The sequence below is a fragment of the Ostrea edulis genome, chromosome 5 (assembly GCF_947568905.1).
Source record: "Ostrea edulis chromosome 5, xbOstEdul1.1, whole genome shotgun sequence".
Classification (NCBI taxonomy): Eukaryota; Metazoa; Mollusca; class Bivalvia; order Ostreida; family Ostreidae; genus Ostrea; species Ostrea edulis.
This window is the reverse complement of record NC_079168.1, coordinates 84,001,510-84,026,251: the sequence shown is the minus strand read 5'-3', so window position 1 is coordinate 84,026,251 and position 24,742 is coordinate 84,001,510. Positions and strand designations below refer to the sequence as shown.

At 30.1% G+C, this 24,742-nt stretch overlaps 1 protein-coding gene across 1 annotated transcript in view; it reads right to left on the bottom strand.

The window, feature by feature from the left end:
- Positions 1 to 3,624: 3,624 nt before the first annotated feature.
- LOC125651612 (arrestin domain-containing protein 3-like) overlaps positions 3,625 to 24,742 on the bottom strand; it is a 30,365-nt gene continuing 9,247 nt past the window's right edge. The window contains exons 4-7 of the mRNA XM_048880295.2: positions 24,361 to 24,543; positions 8,598 to 8,780; positions 6,834 to 7,053; positions 3,625 to 4,592 (exon numbers count right to left, since the gene is read on the bottom strand). Of these exons, the coding sequence (XP_048736252.2) occupies positions 4,456 to 4,592; positions 6,834 to 7,053; positions 8,598 to 8,780; positions 24,361 to 24,543 (723 nt within the window). The 3' untranslated portion in view covers positions 3,625 to 4,455. The remainder of the gene's footprint in view (positions 4,593 to 6,833; positions 7,054 to 8,597; positions 8,781 to 24,360; positions 24,544 to 24,742) is intronic.

The window sequence follows — 24,742 nt, the reverse complement described above, 5'->3', positions numbered from 1 at the left end:
TAGAAATGCACTAGAAGTGTGTTTTAGTAGCATTTTACATCACTCATTTAAACTGACCAGTCTTTTACTGAGAAGCAGATTATTGATGATTATTGGAAGACAGATAATGATGAACTCTTTATAAATACTGAAATTTGGTTATGATGCATTGTACTGAAAAATGTATTTCATCATTCCACATGTCTCATATACTCTGTAGCAATGTATTTCGTTAAGACGACTTTCTAATACTCTGTAAAAGTGAGTGCCATGCATACATGTAGGTCAAAATTTGTGGCACTTGACTAGTATTTAAAACTGGTAAACATCTTGACAACAGTGATAAATTCTCGAATGGGACATAGAACACACACAAACGAACAATACTTTTTTTTTGACCGGTCTGATTCATCCATTATCCAATAAGATTGTTTTGTTTCACATCCCATGGCGAATTTTTCACTCATAATGAGATGCCATCAGTAGTAGGTGAAGTACCACAAATTTAGACCTAGTGTTCAGGGTTGTAGCAATGAGGGTTCTTTAAGGTGCCAACACTTGTCACAATATAGAATCCCCGTTTTAAGGTCACATCCTAAAGACCCATAATTTTCACTTCAAAATGCCGAGCGTTTCGCTACCTATATTGACGATTTAGAGTTGAGGCTGCCATGACATAAGCGGGGCTCGAGCTCACGACCTCCCGGTTACGAAGCGAACACTCTACCACTGAGCTACAGTGACCAGTTTTATTGGATGAGATAAATTAACATGATACTGATATCTGTATTTCATTCTCCTCAAGTTTAAATATATATTACGAATAATGATAAGTATATCAACTTGACGGGGAAAAAATGACACATTGATACAGGTAGCCTAGTGGCTAGCAGGGTATATTTATCATAGGAAAAGAATTTAAACATTATTGAACACTACTTTCTAAGACAGATTTAAAGATTGGTAAGTGTCGATTCAAACTTTTAAGTCCAAAAAATCTCGGTGTTCAAAATGATTATTAATTGATGCCAAAAGAGTTCGAAGTTTGAAAATTTGAAATCTGCACTTTGTGTCTTCACAACAACATTTGAATGAACGCCATTTTGGCAATATTTCAGCCATTGGAATATGATCGGTTTTGAAGACATTTATTAAAAGTTTCCCTCATGGCTTCCAGTGAACCTACCCTTTTTCAAAAACCAGAGAAACGATCCAGGGGGTGGGGGTGATATTTGATAAGAGGTACCCATTAAGATCCCATCCAACGGACATAAAAGTTAAAAATATGTCGATAGGTAACGTATTTATCTTCATAAATCGCAGTCTTATAAAAATTGTATATGATTGCTGATATTTGTAAAAAGTTCTTGCACATTATTAATAAGTAAATTTCGTATGAAAGGCCTACCTTAAAATATATTAGGAGGTTAAGTTTTCTTAATAGTGGGTTAAATTCCAATGTCAAGAACTTTGGTACTAAAAACGTCTTGGACGGTATCAGTGCGTGAAGAACTGTCTAACAATTTATATGAAAGATATTACTTGACCAATGGCAGGTCGTATTGGAAAACTAGATAAAACGTTGATATATCTAAATGTCGAGTTGAATACCACAGCAAAAGGTTCTTTCTTCTCGTGAAGCTTTTGAATAAATTCTGCCTCGTAAGAATGTAAAAACAGGTCAGCTAATAAAGGAGCACAATTCGTGGCCCATAGAAATTCCACGACTGTTGGAAGACCTGATCACCAAGGGCAACGAAGATATTGTCAATGAGCAACTCCAGCATCTTTTTAATGTCAACTTATGCGTAGAATCAGAGGGTGTTGAACAAAGTAATTTTTGGAAGAACCGATTACAAGCTATGGCTATTTCCCCTTTTCCATTTTTATTGAGGAAGCCACTCACTATGATGTTTAAATCTCTTGTCTTTAATTTATCGTGAGGAATGGTCGTGTAAAGTGTTGTAAAGGCATACGTTTTGATGTTGTTGACTTGAAAGTTTTGTGATTTCAAATTTACTCTAAATATTGTTAGAATTTTTTCGAATCCACATTTCACTTCTGACATATGTTGTGGCAAAGTGCGTTTGAAGTTTCTCCTTCACAGCTGTTAATAATTTCGTGAGGAAAGATAGGGACTTGGCAGAACATTTAATGGATCCAACAATTCAAAGTATCTTTGTAAAAGTTTTAGGAATTGATACTGTAACTCATCTCATTGACTGGGATATTAAATGTGTGTAAAACTGAAACATGATCTTGAAGGATTTCATCTTTTGAAGGAGAAGTTGGGAGTATAAGTAGGATTACGAAATGTGAAATCAATGCAAAGTTTGTTGAAAATACAGTTATAACAAGAGGTACTGTGAGCAATGCTCACTAAGAATACCCCCCCCCCCCCCCCCCCCCCCCCCCCCCCCCCCCCCCCCCCCCCCGCCGCTTACCCCAATCTCCCAAAGGGTGTTGGTAATACTTAAATAGGTATAAACTACCTCTTTTCTGAGTGTAAAAAACAAATGGTATGACAAACCTTGGGTATTCTCGTTTGTAGGGAGAAATGGATTATCTAGGAACACAGCATCTCCATGCTATGAAAAAAGCCGTTAAAGTCAAAAGGTCAATTGCACTCCTAGAGAAGAGACTACCTAAGGTTTTGTCATGCCCTTTCCTTTTTACACTCAGGAAAGAGGTCATTTATGCCTATTAACAACACCCATTGGGTGATTAAGATAAGCGGGGGGTATTCTTAGTGAGCATTGCTCACAGTACCTCTTGTTCTAATTGTTTAAATAATGTGTCTCAACATTTTATATTTGGTTATTTTATTGAACACAATGTCAACGGCAAACTAAATCACAATTCTATGTCAAACGAGATGAATTCAGCTTCTCCATCCTTAACTTCCAATAATTGTGTAGCAATATTCTATTATCACCTGCATATGGTGTTTATGGATTTGATACGCGAGAACATGTTCTGGCACGACCAATTATTCAATCTAGGCAGGCTACCTAATGATCATTGTTCTCGAGTTTCGAATCAGCTGAGACGCATAAACATCATATATAAAATGTTGTAAAACTCGCGCTTTTGAAAACAAAAATTGTAAAATGTTACAAACAAATATTTTGAAAAAGTTCTTGCAAGATGGGATACTGAAAAGATCAATATACTCCGTATTGTCCCCTCCCAGAACCTCCAATAGGAATCGTCGTCACCTACACGTATATAGATTGATTGATTATTGTTTAACGTCCCTCTCGAGAATATTTTACTCAGACGTCACCACTGCCGGTGAAGGGCTGCAAAATTTAGGCCTATGCTCGGCGCTTATGGCCATTGAGCAGTGAGGGATCTTTATCGTGCCACACCTGCTGTGACACGGGGCCTCGGTGTTTGCGGGCTCATCCGAAGGACTGCCCTATTTAGTCGCCTCTTACGACAAGCAAGGGGGTACTGAGGACCTATTCTAACCCGGATCCCCGGGGGTGGGGTACTGAGGACCTATTCTAACCCGGATCCCCGGGGGTGGGGTACTGAGGACCTATTCTAACCCGGATCTCCCGGGGGGGGGGGGGGGGGGTACTGAGGATCTATTCTAACCCGGATCCCCACGGGACACACGTATATAAACACCATAATATCAACATTTAAAAGTATCAGTTTAATAGACAGTAATGTACATCTTTATCTACATCTTCACAAGTCAAGGGTTAGTGCGAGGTAACGAATCAATAACCCTTGACTTGTGAAGATGCTTTATCTATAACTATATGTAAATACCCAATCTATATGTACATAAAACAACACGAAAGGCCCCACACGGTTCACAAGTTTGTTAATGATACAATACAGTCTTCACTTCTCGATACTGAACGATATAACTCAAGTTTCCTAACGCCTCAATTTGGTGTGTAATCAGTGAGAAAAACAAAAACGGAGGGGGGGGGGGCGCTAATGTCAAACTTGCTCTATATGCATACTTGGCATCGTTGAGAGATTTCGTACACACATTGATTTATCAGCACAATAATCATGTCAGAAAAGAACTTCAATTAGACTGTCGACTTAAGGTTTGTTTATTTCTTTGTTATACGCCCCTTTGAGAATTTTTCACTCATAAGGACGTAGCAGGGAGGGTTCTTTGTGCCAACGTCTGCTAGACCCGGAGCCTGTTTTTAAGTCATATCCGAGAAACCCGTAATTTTCACTTCTAACTGCCGATCGTATGACGAACGAGCAATCACTATATATTTTTACGTCTTAGGATTTGGCTAGAGTGGGGCTCGAACTCATGACATCCCCCCCCCACCACCACCACCATCACAAAGCGAATGTTCTACCATACTGCAACGAATTCGATATTTGTATTATATGGAGACATGCAATACAAAATATATCGATGTACTTGTATTACATTGAATATAATACCGGTATGAATAAAATTCTTGGTAGCATCTGTCATTATGTCAGTCTTCACATCGTAAATGAATTAGGTCCAAAATTGTAATAGATGTACGTGGGCTTGAAGTCTTTCTCCTTCTTGTTGCCTTCAACTTTCTCAGTGACGATTGTCCCGGTAAACTCTAAACTTTCCTCGTACGAAGGAGGAGCTGAAAAGTAGAGTCACAAAATACATTTGAATGAAAACCTACTTTGCTAAACATATTCATCTGAATGGGTTATTCTGTCTCTAAAAAGGGTTTGTGGACTACTTAAAGGTACATGTATTCCACACCTAATGAAGGGACATTTGCAATTTTCAGCAGATAAACAATATAAAGTTGTTTATCTGTTGAAAATACTAAATACCGCCTTGCATGTATACATTAAATAAAATATATGAACAAAAAATTTAATTAATATTCAGCATTGATTATAAGAGATATCTCCCCTTGTCAAAATTAAATAAATCAAATGTTTAAAAAACAAGCATTCTGAGAGTATTGCATGGCAATACATAGTCCCCTACCGGTTGAAAAAAATTACTGTACCACAACATTATTCAAAGTTCATTATGTAGGTTATGGTAAAAGGGAAAATTGGGGAACCAGGATAGGAAATCAACTACCATTCGAGTAGAGACTAGACCAGGGGGAAAAATTAAAAAATTATAATCAGGTTTAATTAGGTCTTTAACCAAGTCAATAAACTGTGACATGCAGGTGATCATGAATAATTAAGCTATATTGTTGTATTACTATGCTAGAAGTTTTAATGAGTATAGTACTCTTATCTACAGAGATAAGCAACTTGGATGTAAACTAACAATTCATGCTATTTTCCTAAGTTCAAGGGCCATAACTTAATGAAAAATCAACGGACCGAGACAAAATTCGAACCTGGTCTGTAACTTGTTATGTCAAAGTAATGTACTAAATATCAAATAAATATCTGCAAGCACAACCAAAAAAAGTCCGGAAAACTGATCATTCATGATATTTTTCTAAGTTCAAGGGTCATAACTTAATGAAAAATCAACGGACCGAGACGAAACTCGAACTTGATCAGTAACTTGTTATTTCAAAGCAATGTACCAAATATCACATGAATATCTGCAAGCACAACCCAAAAAAATCCGGAAAACTGATAATCCATGCTATTTTTCTAAGTCCATGCTTTTTTTCTAAGTTCAAGGGCCATAGCTTAATGAAAATTCAACGGACTGAGACAAAATTCGAACTTGATCTGTAACTTGTTATGGTAAAGCAATACACCAAATATCAATAAATATCAGCTAGCACAACCAAAAAAAGTCCGGAAAACTGATAATTCATGATATTTTTCTAAGTCCAAGGGCCATAACTTAATGAAAAATCAACGGACCGAGACGAAACTCGACCTTGATCTGTAACTTGTTATGGCAAAGCAATGTACCAAATATAAAATGAATATCTAGAAGCACAACCAAAAAAGTCTGGAAAACTGATAATTCACACTATTTTTCTAATTAAGTCCAAGGGCCATAACGAAGTAAAAAGAAATCAATGGACCGGGACCAAATTCAAACTTGATCAGTAACTTGTTATGGCAAAGCAATGTACCAAATATAAAATAAATATCTGCAAGAACATAGAAAAAAGTGCGGAAAACTGGACTGACGGACGGAGGGAGCGCAAACCACTTCGACTTCGTCGGTAGGGGACTAAAAAATGCACGAAGCCCTCTCCTTTTTAGTACGGCAATTTACAAATGATATTTTTAAGGATCTATTATTTAGTACCCAGCTTTCCTCCCAAAAACCCATGGCCATTTCCCAGTTTGAAATTATTTTTTCAAATATCTCTCGGTTAATCCTTACTTTCTGATATCTCATGAAGGAAATTTACAATTACTTCTTGATTAGATTCTTTGTTAAGAAAATAATTTGGGGTAAAATACCTTAAATGAATAAATAATCGACCCCATTAACTCACCATTATGTGATTCAGATTAATTTGCATACTTATATACTATCGTTACAATAATGTCGTGTCACTTTACTTGACCGACCGTGCAAATTTCGGGCGAGGCTTCTCATAGATTTAAATGCAACAGTCTGAACTGGTCCTAATTTCGTTCTCGGTGACCAATCACATTGAAAGAATGGCCTAGCATGGTCATCCAAACTAACTTTGATTGAAACCATAAGGCCGATCAGCGAATGACATTTGTATGCTAGATCAAGTGACACGCTGTAATTGAAACGATAGTATCAAGAGTATACCCCTATTTTGATGTTATTTTACAAATTTGCCGAATGCACAACAGATCTGAGAATCGAACCGAACACCAAGTTAAGGGGCAATATCGTAAGTTTTGAAAATACATTATGTGGTACATTACACGATATTAACTGATAACAAATCGCTCACGAGCAGATGGTAAGGCTCCTGGCTGAGTTGTAATTGGCGAGAATGAAATGTCCGCAGGATCAACCACGGCTGGAGTTGATAAGGGAGGCAAGGCGGATAGTGACGGCGCCGGCATGAAGCCCCAGTTATCCGGCATGGAGTAAATGTTTTTCAGTGGCACACTTCCAATGAGAATGGGGACTTCGTGAAGCACACCAAGAAACCCGATATCTCCAACAAACTGGAATCAAAGAAAGGAGTCCATGTATAGAACAAATATGATGCTCTTGTGTTTGAGCTAGTAAGACAGTAAATGGGATTAACAAATCTTACAATAAACAATCCTGTGGGGATCTGGGTTAGAATAGGTCCTCAGTACCCCTTGCTTGTCGTAAGAGGCGACTAAATGGGGCAGTCCTTCGGATGAGACCGTAAAAACCGAGGTTCCGTGTCACAGCAGGTGTGGCACGATAAAGAACCCTCCCCGCTCAATGGCCAAAAGCGCCGAGCATAGGCCTAGAATTAGCAGCCCTTCACCGGCAGTGGTGACGTCTCCATATGAGTGAAATATTCTCGAGTGGGACGTTAAACAATATACAATTAAAGTAAACAAGAACATGCGCCAAATAAATAATTTTCATTTTAAGAGACTGCGGGTAAGTAATACTACTAAATTCAATTGTTGAAATGTTGTTTTCTGGCCATTTTCAGTATTTGCAATCAAAATGTTAAAAAAAAAAGAGAGAGAGAGAGAGAGAGAGAGAGAGAGAGAGAGAGAGAGAGGGAGAGAAACTGATTCGGAATACCCTAAATGACTATATCTTAATTTTAATAATTTGCGCATAGAGCATATTAAGTATGGTTTCAACGAAAACACATGGGCTTCGACTCTCTGATTCATTTTCGGCTTCAAATGTCTAGTAATATCGGTCACTACACTCAACACAATTATTATCCATGGTTTCTGAGGAAGTGTTGCCAGTTGAGCATTGGTGAGGCAATACTAGACTTTTAATATATATAATACCATGGGACAAAAGAAACTTTTGTATCAAGTATGGTACTTTACGGCCTTGCTGGTGTAATACTTATTGTAAGAGTGGCCGCTTTGTTAAAATGGCTGCCGTTAACTTATACTTACTCAGTTAAACCAATAAAGAAATTGTTAAAAATAAAATTATTGTTAGTTTCTAAATGAAATTGAAAGTATAAATATAATAAAAAGTTTATAGATTTTGTATGGGAAAATATGACGACCTCGTTTTTTGTCGCGGACGGACCGAGCTGGCGTCTACGCGCCAAAAACTCGGTCGTCATATTTTCCCATGCAAAGTCTATAACCTATAAAGATGTACCTCAATGTTTCTTGTCACGGATCAGGGCCGTAAATTAACCTTCAATTTGGAGGAGGCAGGAAATTAGGCGGGGGTCTGGGGGCCGCCCAGGCCCCCAGACGCTGAGCACATTTTGTGCACACTGAACACCCTTGATTCTAGGGCCTTCTAAGATGTTACTTGACTAACTCATTCTAAAAGAAAGATTTGGAATGCTTTTTAAGGGAGGTATCATGTTCTTAGTTATTGGAAACAACATAAATTCTAATGAACTTTAAATTTTAATTTTTTTTTGGCTCAAAAGTTGGAGGAGGCAGCTTCCTCCTCCGCCTCCATGTAATTTACGGCCCTGCGGATATGTTAATTGATATATACTCACGTGCAGATAATCAGTTAAACTCACGTGCAGATAATCAGTTGAACTCACATGCAGATAGTAATTTATACTCACGTGCAGATAATAAGTGAGTTCAATAATTGTGCAAAATTCAAGCATAGTTGGGGGGCATGGGGGAATCTGAAGTCTCTCCTGGCTCCATATATCCTGACCCCCCGGACGTGTGGGCCCATGCTTCAGTTCTGCAAGTTTGGTCTTTTTTATTTTTCTTTCTGAGTCTGCTTTCAGCTTCAATTTCTGGAATTTGGATTAATCAAACGTGTTAACTGATACAAGCTTGAAAAGGAGCAAAATATTGGACAATACCTGACTGGAGTATCCCAATTTTTTCACACTTGATCAATAACATAGTGATAAAAATTGTAAAATTTGATATTGTTCATGTACGTGTATATTGTGTAACTTGGTATACATGTAACAAAAAAAGACAATAATTGAAATACAGATTGATTTTTACCATCTATCTTCTCCCATTGCTCAAAGTTTTAAACAACAGGCCCATGGGCCATATCGCTCACCTGAGTCACCTTGGTCCATATTTAAAGATTTTTTCCTACATACTCGCATGTAAAACTTTGATCCCTATTGTGGCCCCAATCTACCCCCAGGGGACATGGTTTTTACAAACTTGAATCTGCACTATGCCAGGACACTTTCATGTAAATTTGAAATTCCTGGCCCAGTGGTTCCTTGGATTTTCAAATATTTTAGCTATATATTTATATGCAAAACTTTGATTCCCGCCCGATTAACTTAACAACCTAACACCCCCCTCCCCCTCCCCTCCCCCTCCCCTCCCCCCGGTTGACAAACTTGAATCTGCACTATGTCAGGAAGCTTTCATATAAATTTCAGTTCTTCTGGCTTGGTGGTTCTTGAGAAAAAATTTAAATGACCCCACCCTGTTTTTGCATTTTTGTGATTATCTCCCCTTTGAAGGGGACATGCCCAAGGATGTTTTTTGCGAAGTATGATTAAAATTGACGCAGTGGTTCTGGAGTAGAAGTCGAAAATGTTAAAAGTTTACAGACGGACAGACAAACGACGGACAACAGTCGATCAGAAAAGCTAACAAGAGCTTTCAGCTCAGGTGAGCTAAAAATTAATAAATTTCAGTATTTAATTGCCTGGTGACCCTGTATACCTCTAACAAATAATACATTTAATTGTATTTTACTTCTTAATTTGTTTAATAGTAATACTTATCATTTCCATTAGTGGAACTCTTCAAATTAAAGGCGCGTAAAGTCGTGCTATCGGGACAACATACGTAAACATTACTTATGCATACGTAATATAAATTATGGTATCGAATACATATTATAACCGACTGCAAACCACGACACTGATTAAAATTCTAAAGGCAAATTTAGGAATTGATTATTCTTACAAAAAAACAGACGAACTTATTAGACTATGTGAAGGATCTGCCAAATCTAACCGATATAAAGCACCAATCGCAAGAAGAACTGTGAAGGGAAAAACCAAAATGCACATCCGACACAATAACTTTTCTTGTAATTAATGGGATTCATATGTTATTAGAATTATTCTGTCAGACTATGAAGACATTCCATTTTTTCATACAATTTGGACAGGTTCATATGGGCATGGACTTTATAATCGTTCATGTACCTCTCTCTCTCTCTCTCTCTCTCTCTCTCTCTCTCTCTCTCTCTCTCTCTCTCTCTCTCTCTCTCTCTCATTTTCCAATATTTTAGAATGTTATATATTTGCCAAACTGCATTTTTAAAGACGTTTATAACACTAATTAACACAACAAATGCGTTTCCAAACTGCATCTAAGCTATTTTGAAAATTACAAAATATTGATTGACTTAGGACAGAGAACATCGTTGTTTGGAATTTTTAAATTAGGTGTAGTAGAGTTTAAAAAAAACATGTAACATCCTTGATAAACTAGTGTTAGAATATTTAAAAAATGCAGTTTGACCAATGGCTATTCTATTTAAAGATACACAATGTACTTTAACTTAAAAAAAGGGGGGGGGGTGCTATGAACGTTTCGTTTATGTCCCAGTAATCTCGCACTTGCTCGCGAGACTTCTGCATTTTCTTACCAATGACGCACAAGAGTCATCAAAGCGCGATAACTCTAATGAGCTGGTAATGAGAAGTATTGTCGAATTCTGACATCATGGATGTACAATTTTAACATCAATCCACATTCAGGCATTCTACAATTACAATTTTATGTCAAAAGAAAATTCTACTGACTGTTGGCGCTTGCTAGGAGACGAAGGAAAATGTCGTTGCTTATAAAATCCTAGAAAATGCTATTGTTGAAATCAAATGTCCATTTAAAGGCAGAGATCGTAAGATTGCTGCAGACAAGTTTTTTTTTCCATTTTTGGTAGAGGATGATGACAATGCCTTACACTTAAAACAGAATCATATTTATCATCATAGTTATCATCATAGTTATCATCATAGTTATCATCATAGTTATCATCATGGTTATCATCACAGTTATCATCATAGTTATCATCATAGTTATTATCATATTTATCATCATAGTTATTATCATAGTTATCATTATAGTTATTATTATAGTTATTATCATAGTTATTATTATAGTTATCATCATAGTTATTATCACAGTTATCATCATAGTTATCATCATAGTTATTATCATAGTTATCATTATAGTTATTATTATAGTTATTATCATAGTTATTATTATAGTTATCATCATAGTTATCATCATAGTTATTATCATAGTTATTATTATAGTTATTATTATAGTTATTATTATAGTTATCATTATAGTTATTATTATAGTTATTATCATAGTTATTATTATAGTTATTATTATAGTTATCATCATAGTTATTATCATAGTTATTATCATAGTTATTATTATAGTTATCATCATGGTTATCATCACAGTTATCATCATGGTTATCATCATAGTTATTATCATAGTTATTATTATAGTTATTATCATAGTTATTATCACAGTTATCATCATGGTTATCATCATAGTTATTATTATAGTTATCATCATAGTTATTATCATAGTTATTATCATAGTTATTATTATAGTTATCATCATAGTTATCATCATAGTTATTATCATAGTTATTATCATAGTTATTATCATAGTTATTATTATAGTTATTATTATAGTTATCATTATAGTTATTATCATAGTTATTATTATAGTTATTATTATAGTTATCATCATAGTTATCATCATAGTTATTATCATAGTTATTATCATAGTTATTATTATAGTTATTATTATAGTTATCATTATAGTTATTATTATAGTTATTATCATAGTTATTATTATAGTTATCATCATAGTTATCATCATAGTTATTATCATAGTTATTATTATAGTTATTATTATAGTTATCATCATAGTTATTATCATAGTTATTATTATAGTTATCATCATAGTTATCATCATAGTTATCATCATAGTTATTATCACAGTTATCATCATAGTTATTATCATAGTTATTATTATAGTTATCATCATAGTTATCATCATAGTTATCATCATAGTTATTATCATAGTTATCATCATAGTTATTATCATAGTTATTATTATAGTTATCATCATAGTTATCATCATAGTTATCATCATAGTTATTATCACAGTTATCATCATAGTTATCATCATAGTTATTATCACAGTTATCATCATAGTTATCATCATAGTTATTATCATAGTTATCATTATAGTTATTATTATAGTTATTATCATAGTTATTATCATAGTTATCATCATAGTTATCATCATAGTTATTATCATAGTTATCATCATAGTTATCATCATAGTTATTATTATAGTTATCATCATAGTTATCATCATAGTTATTATCATAGTTATCATCATAGTTATTATCATAGTTATTATCATAGTTATCATCATAGTTATTATCACAGTTATCATTATAGTTATTATCATAGTTATTATCATAGTTATTATTATAGTTATCATCATAGTTATTATCACAGTTATCATCATAGTTATTATCATAGTTATCATCATAGTTATCATCATAGTTATTATTATAGTTATCATCATAGTTATCATCATAGTTATCATCATAGTTATCATCATAGTTATTATCATAGTTATCATCATAGTTATCATCATAGTTATTATCACAGTTATCATCATAGTTATTATCATAGTTATCATTATAGTTATTATCATAGTTATTATCATAGTTATTATTATAGTTATCATCATAGTTATCATCATAGTTATTATCATAGTTATTATCATAGTTATCATCATAGTTATTATCATAGTTATCATCATAGTTATTATCATAGTTATTATCATAGTTATTATCATAGTTATCATCATAGTTATTATCATAGTTATTATCATAGTTATTATCATAGTTATCATCATAGTTATTATCATAGTTATCATCATAGTTATTATTATAGTTATCATCATAGTTATTATCACAGTTATCATCATAGTTATCATCATAGTTATTATCATAGTTATCATTATAGTTATTATTATAGTTATTATCATAGTTATTATTATAGTTATCATCATAGTTATCATCATAGTTATTATCATAGTTATTATCATAGTTATTATTATAGTTATCATTATAGTTATTATTATAGTTATTATCATAGTTATTATTATAGTTATCATCATAGTTATCATCATAGTTATCATCATAGTTATCATCATAGTTATCATCATAGTTATCATCATAGTTATCATCATAGTTATTATCATAGTTATCATCATAGTTATCATCATAGTTATCATCATAGTTATCATCATAGTTATTATCATAGTTATCATCATAGTTATTATCATAGTTATTATCATAGTTATTATTATAGTTATCATTATAGTTATTATTATAGTTATTATCATAGTTATTATCATAGTTATTATCATAGTTATTATCATAGTTATCATCATAGTTATTATCATAGTTATTATTATAGTTATCATCATGGTTATCATCACAGTTATCATCATGGTTATCATCATAGTTATTATTATAGTTATCATCATAGTTATTATCATAGTTATTATCATAGTTATTATTATAGTTATCATCATAGTTATCATCATAGTTATTATCATAGTTATTATCATAGTTATCATCATGGTTATCATCACAGTTATCATCATAGTTATCATCATAGTTATTATCATAGTTATCATTATAGTTATTATTATAGTTATTATCATAGTTATTATCATAGTTATTATCATAGTTATCATCATAGTTATCATCATGGTTATCATCACAGTTATCATCATGGTTATCATCACAGTTATCATCATAGTTATTATCATAGTTATTATTATAGTTATCATTATAGTTATCATCATAGTTATCATCATAGTTATTATCACAGTTATCATCATAGTTATCATCATAGTTATTATCATAGTTATTATTATAGTTATTATTATAGTTATCATCATAGTTATTATCACAGTTATCATCATAGTTATCATCATAGTTATTATCATAGTTATTATCATAGTTATTATTATAGTTATTATCATAGTTATCATCATAGTTATCATCATAGTTATCATCATAGTTATTATCATAGTTATTATTATAGTTATTATTATAGTTATTATCATAGTTATTATTATAGTTATCATCATAGTTATCATCATAGTTATTATCATAGTTATTATTATAGTTATTATCATAGTTATTATTATAGTTATCATTATAGTTATCATCATAGTTATCATCATAGTTATTATCATAGTTATCATCATAGTTATTATCATAGTTATTATTATAGTTATTATCATAGTTATTATTATAGTTATCATTATAGTTATCATCATAGTTATCATCATAGTTATTATCATAGTTATTATCATAGTTATTATTATAGTTATCATTATAGTTATTATCATAGTTATTATCATAGTTATTATCATAGTTATTATCATAGTTATCATCATAGTTATCATCATAGTTATTATTATAGTTATTATCATAGTTATTATCATAGTTATTATTATAGTTATCATTATAGTTATCATCATAGTTATTATCATAGTTATCATCATAGTTATCATCATAGTTATTATTATAGTTATTATCATATTTATTATCATAGTTATTATTATAGTTATCATCATAGTTATTATTATAGTTATCATCATAGTTATTATCATAGTTATCATCATAGTTATTATTATAGTTATCATTATAGTTATCATCATAGTTATTATCATAGTTATCATCATAGTTATTATCATAGTTATTATTATAGTTATCATCATAGTTATTATTATAGTTATTATCATAGTTATTATTATAGTTATCATTATAGTTATTATCATAGTTATTATCATAGTTATTATTATAGTTATCATTATAGTTATCATCATAGTTATCATCATAGTTATTATCATAGTTATTATCATAGTTATCATCATAGTTATTATCATAGTTATCATCATAGTTATTATTATAGTTATTATCATAGTTATTATTATAGTTATTATCATAGTTATTATCATAGTTATCATTATAGTTATTATCATAGTTATTATCATAGTTATCATCATAGTTATCATCATAGTTATCATCATAGTTATCATCATAGTTATTATTATAGTTATCATCATAGTTATTATCATAGTTATTATTATAGTTATCATCATAGTTATTATCATAGTTATTATTATAGTTATCATTATAGTTATCATCATAGTTATCATCATAGTTATTATCATAGTTATTATTATAGTTATCATCATAGTTATTATCATAGTTATTATTATAGTTATCATTATAGTTATCATCATAGTTATCATCATAGTTATTATCATAGTTATTATTATAGTTATTATCATAGTTATTATTATAGTTATTATCATAGTTATTATTATAGTTATCATTATAGTTATTATCATAGTTATTATCATAGTTATTATTATAGTTATCATCATAGTTATTATTATAGTTATTATTATAGTTATTATCATAGTTATCATCATAGTTATTATTATAGTTATCATTATAGTTATTATCATAGTTATCATCATAGTTATTATTATAGTTATCATTATAGTTATTATCATAGTTATCATCATAGTTATTATTATAGTTATTATCATAGTTATTATTATAGTTATTATTATAGTTATTATCATAGTTATTATTATAGTTATCATTATAGTTATCATCATAGTTATTATCATAGTTATTATTATAGTTATCATCATAGTTATTATCATAGTTATCATCATGGTTATCATCATAGTTATCATCATAGTTATCATCATAGTTATCATCATGGTTATCATCACAGTTATCATCATAGTTATCATCATAGTTATTATCATAGTTATCATCATAGTTATTATCATAGTTATCATCATGGTTATTATCATAGTTATCATCATGGTTATCATCATAGTTATTATCATAGTTATTATCATAGTTATCATCATGGTTATCATCACAGTTATCATCATAGTTATTATCATAGTTATTATTATAGTTATCATTATAGTTATTATCATAGTTATCATCATAGTTATCATCATAGTTATTATCATAGTTATTATCATAGTTATCATCATAGTTATTATCATAGTTATCATCATAGTTATTATCATAGTTATCATCATGGTTATCATCATAGTTATCATCATAGTTATTATCATAGTTATCATCATGGTTATCATCACAGTTATCATCATAGTTATTATCATAGTTATTATTATAGTTATCATTATAGTTATTATCATAGTTATCATCATAGTTATCATCATGGTTATCATCACAGTTATCATCATAGTTATCATCATAGTTATTATCATAGTTATCATTATAGTTATTATCATAGTTATCATCATAGTTATCATCATAGTTATTATTATAGTTATCATCATAGTTATCATCATAGTTATTATCATAGTTATCATCATAGTTATTATCATAGTTATTATTATAGTTATCATCATAGTTATCATCATAGTTATCATCATAGTTATTATCACAGTTATCATCATAGTTATTATCATAGTTATTATTATAGTTATCATCATAGTTATCATCATAGTTATCATCATAGTTATTATCATAGTTATCATCATAGTTATTATCATAGTTATTATTATAGTTATCATCATAGTTATCATCATAGTTATCATCATAGTTATTATCACAGTTATCATCATAGTTATCATCATAGTTATTATCACAGTTATCATCATAGTTATCATCATAGTTATTATCATAGTTATCATTATAGTTATTATTATAGTTATTATCATAGTTATTATCATAGTTATCATCATAGTTATCATCATAGTTATTATCATAGTTATCATCATAGTTATCATCATAGTTATTATTATAGTTATCATCATAGTTATCATCATAGTTATTATCATAGTTATCATCATAGTTATTATCATAGTTATTATTATAGTTATCATCATAGTTATCATCATAGTTATCATCATAGTTATTATCACAGTTATCATCATAGTTATTATCATAGTTATCATTATAGTTATTATCATAGTTATTATCATAGTTATTATTATAGTTATCATCATAGTTATCATCATAGTTATTATCATAGTTATTATCATAGTTATCATCATAGTTATTATCATAGTTATCATCATAGTTATTATCATAGTTATTATCATAGTTATTATCATAGTTATCATCATAGTTATTATCATAGTTATTATCATAGTTATTATCATAGTTATCATCATAGTTATTATCATAGTTATCATCATAGTTATTATTATAGTTATCATCATGGTTATCATCACAGTTATCATCATAGTTATCATCATAGTTATCATCATAGTTATTATCACAGTTATCATCATAGTTATCATCATAGTTATTATCATAGTTATCATTATAGTTATTATTATAGTTATTATCATAGTTATTATTATAGTTATCATCATAGTTATTATCATAGTTATTATCATAGTTATTATTATAGTTATTATTATAGTTATCATTATAGTTATTATTATAGTTATTATCATAGTTATTATTATAGTTATCATCATAGTTATCATCATAGTTATCATCATAGTTATCATCATAGTTATTATCATAGTTATCATCATAGTTATCATCATAGTTATTATTATAGTTATCATCATAGTTATCATCATAGTTATCATCATAGTTATCATCATAGTTATTATCATAGTTATCATCATAGTTATCATCATAGTTATCATCATAGTTATCATCATAGTTATTATCATAGTTATCATCATAGTTATTATCATAGTTATTATCATAGTTATTATTATAGTTATCATTATAGTTATTATTATAGTTATTATCATAGTTATTATCATAGTTATTATCATAGTTATTATCATAGTTATCATCATAGTTATTATCATAGTTATCATCATAGTTATCATCATAGTTATCATCATAGTTATCATCATAGTTATTATCATATTTATTATTATAGTTATCATCATGGTTATCATCACAGTTGTCATCATGGTTATCATCATAGTTATTATTATAGTTATCATCATAGTTATTATCATAGTTATTATCATAGTTATTATTATAGTTATCATCATAGTTATCATCATAGTTATCATCATAGTTATCATCATAGTTATCATCATAGTTATTATCATAGTTATTATTATAGTTATTATCATAGTTATTATTATAGTTATTATCATAGTTATTATCATAGTTATTATCATAGTTATTATCATAGTTATCATCATAGTTATCATCATAGTTATTATCATAGTTATTATTATAGTTATTATCATAGTTATTATTATAGTTATTATCATAGTTATTATTATAGTTATCATCATAGTTATCATCATAGTTATTATCATAGTTATTATTATAGTTATTATCATAGTTATTATTATAGTTATCATTATAGTTATCATCATAGTTATCATCATAGTTATTATCATAGTTATCATCATAGTTATTATCATAGTTATTATTATAGTTATTATCATAGTTATTATTATAGTTATCATTATAGTTATCATCATAGTTATCATCATAGTTATTATCATAGTTATTATCATAGTTATTATTATAGTTATCATTATAGTTATTATCATAGTTATCATCATAGTTATTATCACAGTTATCATCATAGTTATCATCATAGTTATTATCATAGTTATTATCATAGTTATTATCATAGTTATTATCATAGTTATCATCATAGTTATCATCATAGTTATTATTATAGTTATTATCATATTTATTATCATAGTTATTATTATAGTTATCATCATAGTTATTATTATAGTTATCATCATAGTTGTTATCATAGTTATCATCATAGTTATTATTATAGTTATCATTATAGTTATCATCATAGTTATTATCATAGTTATCATCATAGTTATTATCATAGTTATTATTATAGTTATCATCATAGTTATTATTATAGTTATTATCATAGTTATTATTATAGTTATCATTATAGTTATTATCATAGTTATTATCATAGTTATTATTATAGTTATCATTATAGTTATCATCATAGTTATCATCATAGTTATTATCATAGTTATTATCATAGTTATCATCATAGTTATTATCATAGTTATCATCATAGTTATTATTATAGTTATTATCATAGTTATTATTATAGTTATTATCATAGTTATTATCATAGTTATCATTATAGTTATTATCATAGTTATTATCATAGTTATCATCATAGTTATCATCATAGTTATCATCATAGTTATCATCATAGTTATTATTATAGTTATCATCATAGTTATTATCATAGTTATTATTATAGTTATCATCATAGTTATTATCATAGTTATTATTATAGTTATCATTATAGTTATCATCATAGTTATCATCATAGTTATTATCATAGTTATTATTATAGTTATCATCATAGTTATTATCATAGTTATTATTATAGTTATCATTATAGTTATCATCATAGTTATCATCATAGTTATTATCATAGTTATTATTATAGTTATTATCATAGTTATTATTATAGTTATTATCATAGTTATTATTATAGTTATCATTATAGTTATTATCATAGTTATTATCATAGTTATTATTATAGTTATCATCATAGTTATTATTATAGTTATTATTATAGTTATTATCATAGTTATCATCATAGTTATTATTATAGTTATCATTATAGTTATTATCATAGTTATCATAATAGTTATTATTATAGTTATTATTATAGTTATTATCATAGTTATCATCATAGTTATTATTATAGTTATTATCATAGTTATTATTATAGTTATTATTATAGTTATTATCATAGTTATTATTATAGTTATCATTATAGTTATTATCATAGTTATTATCATAGTTATTATTATAGTTATCATCATAGTTATTATCATAGTTATTATTATAGTTATTATCATAGTTATCATCATAGTTATTATTATAGTTATCATCATAGTTATTATCATAGTTATTATTATAGTTATTATCATAGTTATTATTATAGTTATCATCATAGTTATCATCATAGTTATCATCATAGTTATCATCATAGTTATTATCATAGTTATCATCATAGTTATCATCATAGTTATTATCATAGTTATCATCATAGTTATCATCATAGTTATTATTATAGTTATCATTATAGTCATCATCATCATAGTTATCATCATAGTTATTATCATAGTTATTATCATAGTTATCATCATAGTTATCATCATAGTTATTATTATAGTTATCATTATAGTCATCATCATCATAGTTATCATCATAGTTATCATCATAGTTATTATCATAGTTATCATCATAGTTATCATCATAGTTATTATATGCAAATTCAAGGCCAGCTTAACGTGTGTAAGAAAGAGAAGTGTTTCTTTGTTGTATACACATTTGTTGACATTTTTGTGGAAGAAATCAATATTGAAAGAAATCATTGGTATGGATGCATGTTACCAAAACTAGAGTTGTTTTATGAGAAGCACTACAGAAAATTTCTAGCTGAAAAATTGTAACTTGTGTCTGAGATACAGGTATATATGCAGTTACAAAACTCAATGAAAACATGTAGATAACAAGATGTGTTTGTGAAACACAAATGCCCCCGATAATGGCCAATTCCGAAGATGGCCAAGGTCACAAGGGCAAATATCTTGGTACCAGTAGAAAGATCTTGTCAAAAGTGCTCATGTACAATATGAAAGCTCTAATATTTACCATTTAGAAGTTATGACCAATGTAAAAAAAAATTAAAAGTAGGTCAAATGTCAAGGTCAAAAGGTTCAATGCCAACGGAAAGGTCTTGTAACAAGGAATACTCATGTGAAATATCAAAGCTCCATCACTTACTGTTCAAAAGTTATTAGCAAGGTTAAAGTGTCAGACAGAATGACAGGATTACAGAATGACAGACAGAACAAAAACAATATGCCTCCCCGACCTTCGATCTCGGGGGCATAAAAATACACTTACTAGATACAACAAAAAACATTGAATTTTTTCTTCCTATGTGTGGATAATATGATGACTGCATGTTTCAGATTTTCTTCTTTTTTTAAATTCTTGTTTGAGTATTAAGACTAATGTAATATTTGGATTTTTTCATGGATCTCATGTACTGCATACTTTGTAAATATTGTAATGAAAAGTTTTTACAATGACACATTTGTTTCACATTCAGAAAGAATTTGGTGTTCTTATGATTCATATCTCATATTTTCTGGAGATATGATTAAGTTGAGAAATGTTTTATAAATTTTTTAATGCTTTTAGAAATGGTTTTTTAGAGTTATTAATGGTTTTGGAATACAAACATTCATTATCTAGACACGTGTACTACTTGTATCTGTAGAGAACAGACTGTGTAAGAATTTAAAAGATGTGGAAGTGTCAAGTTTGTTCAGTCGTGCAAATGTAATTAAAATATAGGGCTTCAATACCAATATGTAATAAATATGTCCACTTTTCATTGTAGTACTACTACTTTATTAAGAATATTATTTTGTCAACAATGCAAGGTCTAAAATTCAGTATGGAAAAACAAATGAAAATAATTCTTGAGCCGAGAGTAGCTTTGCCCTGAGGTAGCTCCTTCTTCAGAATTTTAAATGTCTTGGCTAGTCCACAGGCAATTGCATCGCTTGGGGTCGAATTTACTATATACTATATACGCGATGCAATTGCCTGTGGGCTAGTCCAATGATTCTTTCAACATGAATTCGCTTGGATGCGATTCTTCAGTCTTTGACAACGTCTTATGCCTCTAGTTAGCTTTTCCCTTTTAACTCTGTTTGGGTGTTGACCTGGATGTTGTGAGGGGCAAACAAATCCTGTACCATTATGCCCCTGTCTGCCATAATGCTGTCATGGTCTTGAAATTTGTCCCTGTCTCTCAATAACTCAGATCGCTCAATGATTTGTCTGTCACTTGTGGCACCACAGTATGCATCAGAAATGTAACTAACAGTTCCACGTGCTGTGCAACCAATCATTACCTTAAGAGTGTTTTTATTCTTGTAATTTGAAAAAGTAGCACTCTGGGCATTTACATTCTGAGGCTTATTTAATGGTACCTCAGTGGCATCAACTATGACTCTACTTTTTTGGAAATTGGCAAAGAAGTCAGTTGACATGTATTCATCAATTACTGATCAAGAGGGCCAAATGTTAATCTCCTTAAGTTGAAAGTACATAAAATTAATCCAAGTGATGATGATATTTGAAACGGTACTTTCACTAACTTGAAACATATAGCATAGTTCAATATCTTCTTTTGCTTGTCTCAATTTCATCAAAACTAAAAGCAATAATTGATCTTGAGGGGAAAGTAAGTTACTTTTAATGTTCAAATCATGCGCTTCTGGTCCAAAAATTTGAAGAAAAAAACAAAACATCATGAAATGGTCATAACTTTCGAAACCAGTGTAATATTTTACCATTTTATGATTATTTTGCAAATTTTCTATGTAAAATCTGTTGGTTATGCCAATATCACATTGGACAGACTGGTCACACAACTCGCTTTCATCACCTTCACTATCAACACTGGTTTCTTGTACCGACTCAACCACCACTCCATTCACCACACAATCAACTCCGAGATTGTCTTCGTCACACCTCACTTCACTACTGTCTCTATCATACTTTACTCTTTTGCTGTATCTCTCCTCTCTTACACTGCTACATGATTCATTCTTAAATGTTGATGCGAAGGTAAACACAGATGGAATAGCGTCGGGCTTCAATCTCTTTTTCTCACCTAAACACCAATGAAACTCGAAAATGCAATTTAACATGTATTTTCACTTTATTCATCTCGTCGATTTATACTTGAGGCGGTTTCACAACTGATGTAAATATAAACAATATGGCGATGGTTACACATCAGAGTACACTAGCGCCACCTGGGGGAGATAACTGTGCATGGCGGAACCATTGGGGTCTCATTGATTCCATATTAAACTTAATATTTTCTGGAAGTCCACCAGAACATACATGTAACTCCACGGCGTTTACAATTACTTAAACACCAGTCATTTCCATTTTCCTGTACGGTACATCAAAATTCATAAATTGATCAGTAGTATTTTGTTCCGAAGAATGCATTATATTTACAATGATCATTTGAGCAGCGGACGAATGCGCTGTCATAAAGTTTTACATAAGAATAAATGAAATTGACATTCATTGTTGTGAACATGACCTAGTGCAGACCACCTCTCTTGGGGTGTGTATTAACCATCTGGATAAAATTGTATACAACTGAGCGAAAGCAAGGTTTTTCAGCATCAACACATGGTTGAAAGCCCGCGATATATGGAAATTGTGCTTTTTAAAAAGATCAGTTACGGAATAACGGAGGCATCCGTCATCCACAGTCCCGTGTATTCGACCTTGAGTGTAACCTCCATACAGATTCAACACTTGCACGAGTGTCACGGATATCAAATGGGGTTTCCTCACTCATGGGTTCCTCCGTCACGGATATTTCTTTCTTGTCATATTATAAACATTTGGACAGCACAGTCTTTTGGACAAAAGTGCAACTTTTTTTGTTGTAATTTGAGTTTTTTTGATGAGTTTCACATACTTTTCTTAAATAATATAATTGGCCATCTTTGAACTATATATGATGTACGACTTTCACATATCGCCAACAGCTTTCGAGTCTCTGTAGATAAATATTCCTCGAAATATTCCTCGAAAACTTTATAATGGCACCTAATCCCTCGGACCCCCCCCCACCCCCCCCCCACCCCCCCAATAAATAGTCCAGGGTTTTGGAATGAGGGTATATATCTTTATCTATAGTGTTACACATCTCATGTTAATGGCGATAACCTAAAACGTATTCAGGATTCTGTAGGTGCAGTTTGAAAACTGTTTTACCTCTACCATGAGTTTTAGTTCAATAGGTCAAAGGTAAATTTCACAGTCGCACGTGTAGTTCATATTGTTATTTCATTCACCATCACTAAATTCACGTTGAATTATAATCCAATTATTATTAAAAAGACACGAACATTGTTTGCAATTATAATCAAGATTCTGAAAAGTGGGTTTAAAAACAATGTCAATTTAACAAGGTCAATATAAGTGGAACAGATGGAATGGTTTTATAAATTGTATGAAGGAAGAATTCTTTCCGTTTTCCATCGCAAGATTAAATGAAGTATACAGGTACATATGTACTGTCTATAGTCTGGACCTGGAAAAGCACTGTAGAAAAAGATTGGGGAAAAATCCTGATGTTCATAACGCGCCTACATTCCTGCAAAATTTAGGCTAGGGGACTTTTTAAAATCACATGGCATACTCACCATCCACAATTCTACCCTTGTCTCGTTCATTTCTTTAGACGTCCTATTGTCAATCTCCGCATTGATAACAATCGACTCCCCGGGAACATAACCAGACCTCCCGATCTTGAACTCTGACCTTACTGGACCCTCTTCACAGCAGCAGCAACCGATGGTGTCCGTGTCAGTTGAATTAACAGGTTTCTGTTAAAGGATCAGAAAGAAACGTTTACGAAAACAATTTACTGTAACTGCATATAAATGTTTATTAAAGACTTAGTATTTCTCATTTAATCAAAAAAATTTAATTGAGAAGCATGTTTAAAGGGGTGCAATTTGCCGATATCACGACATGAACCTTATGGGAACAATTTGATGTGACATTCGCGGAAGAAACCTAGTT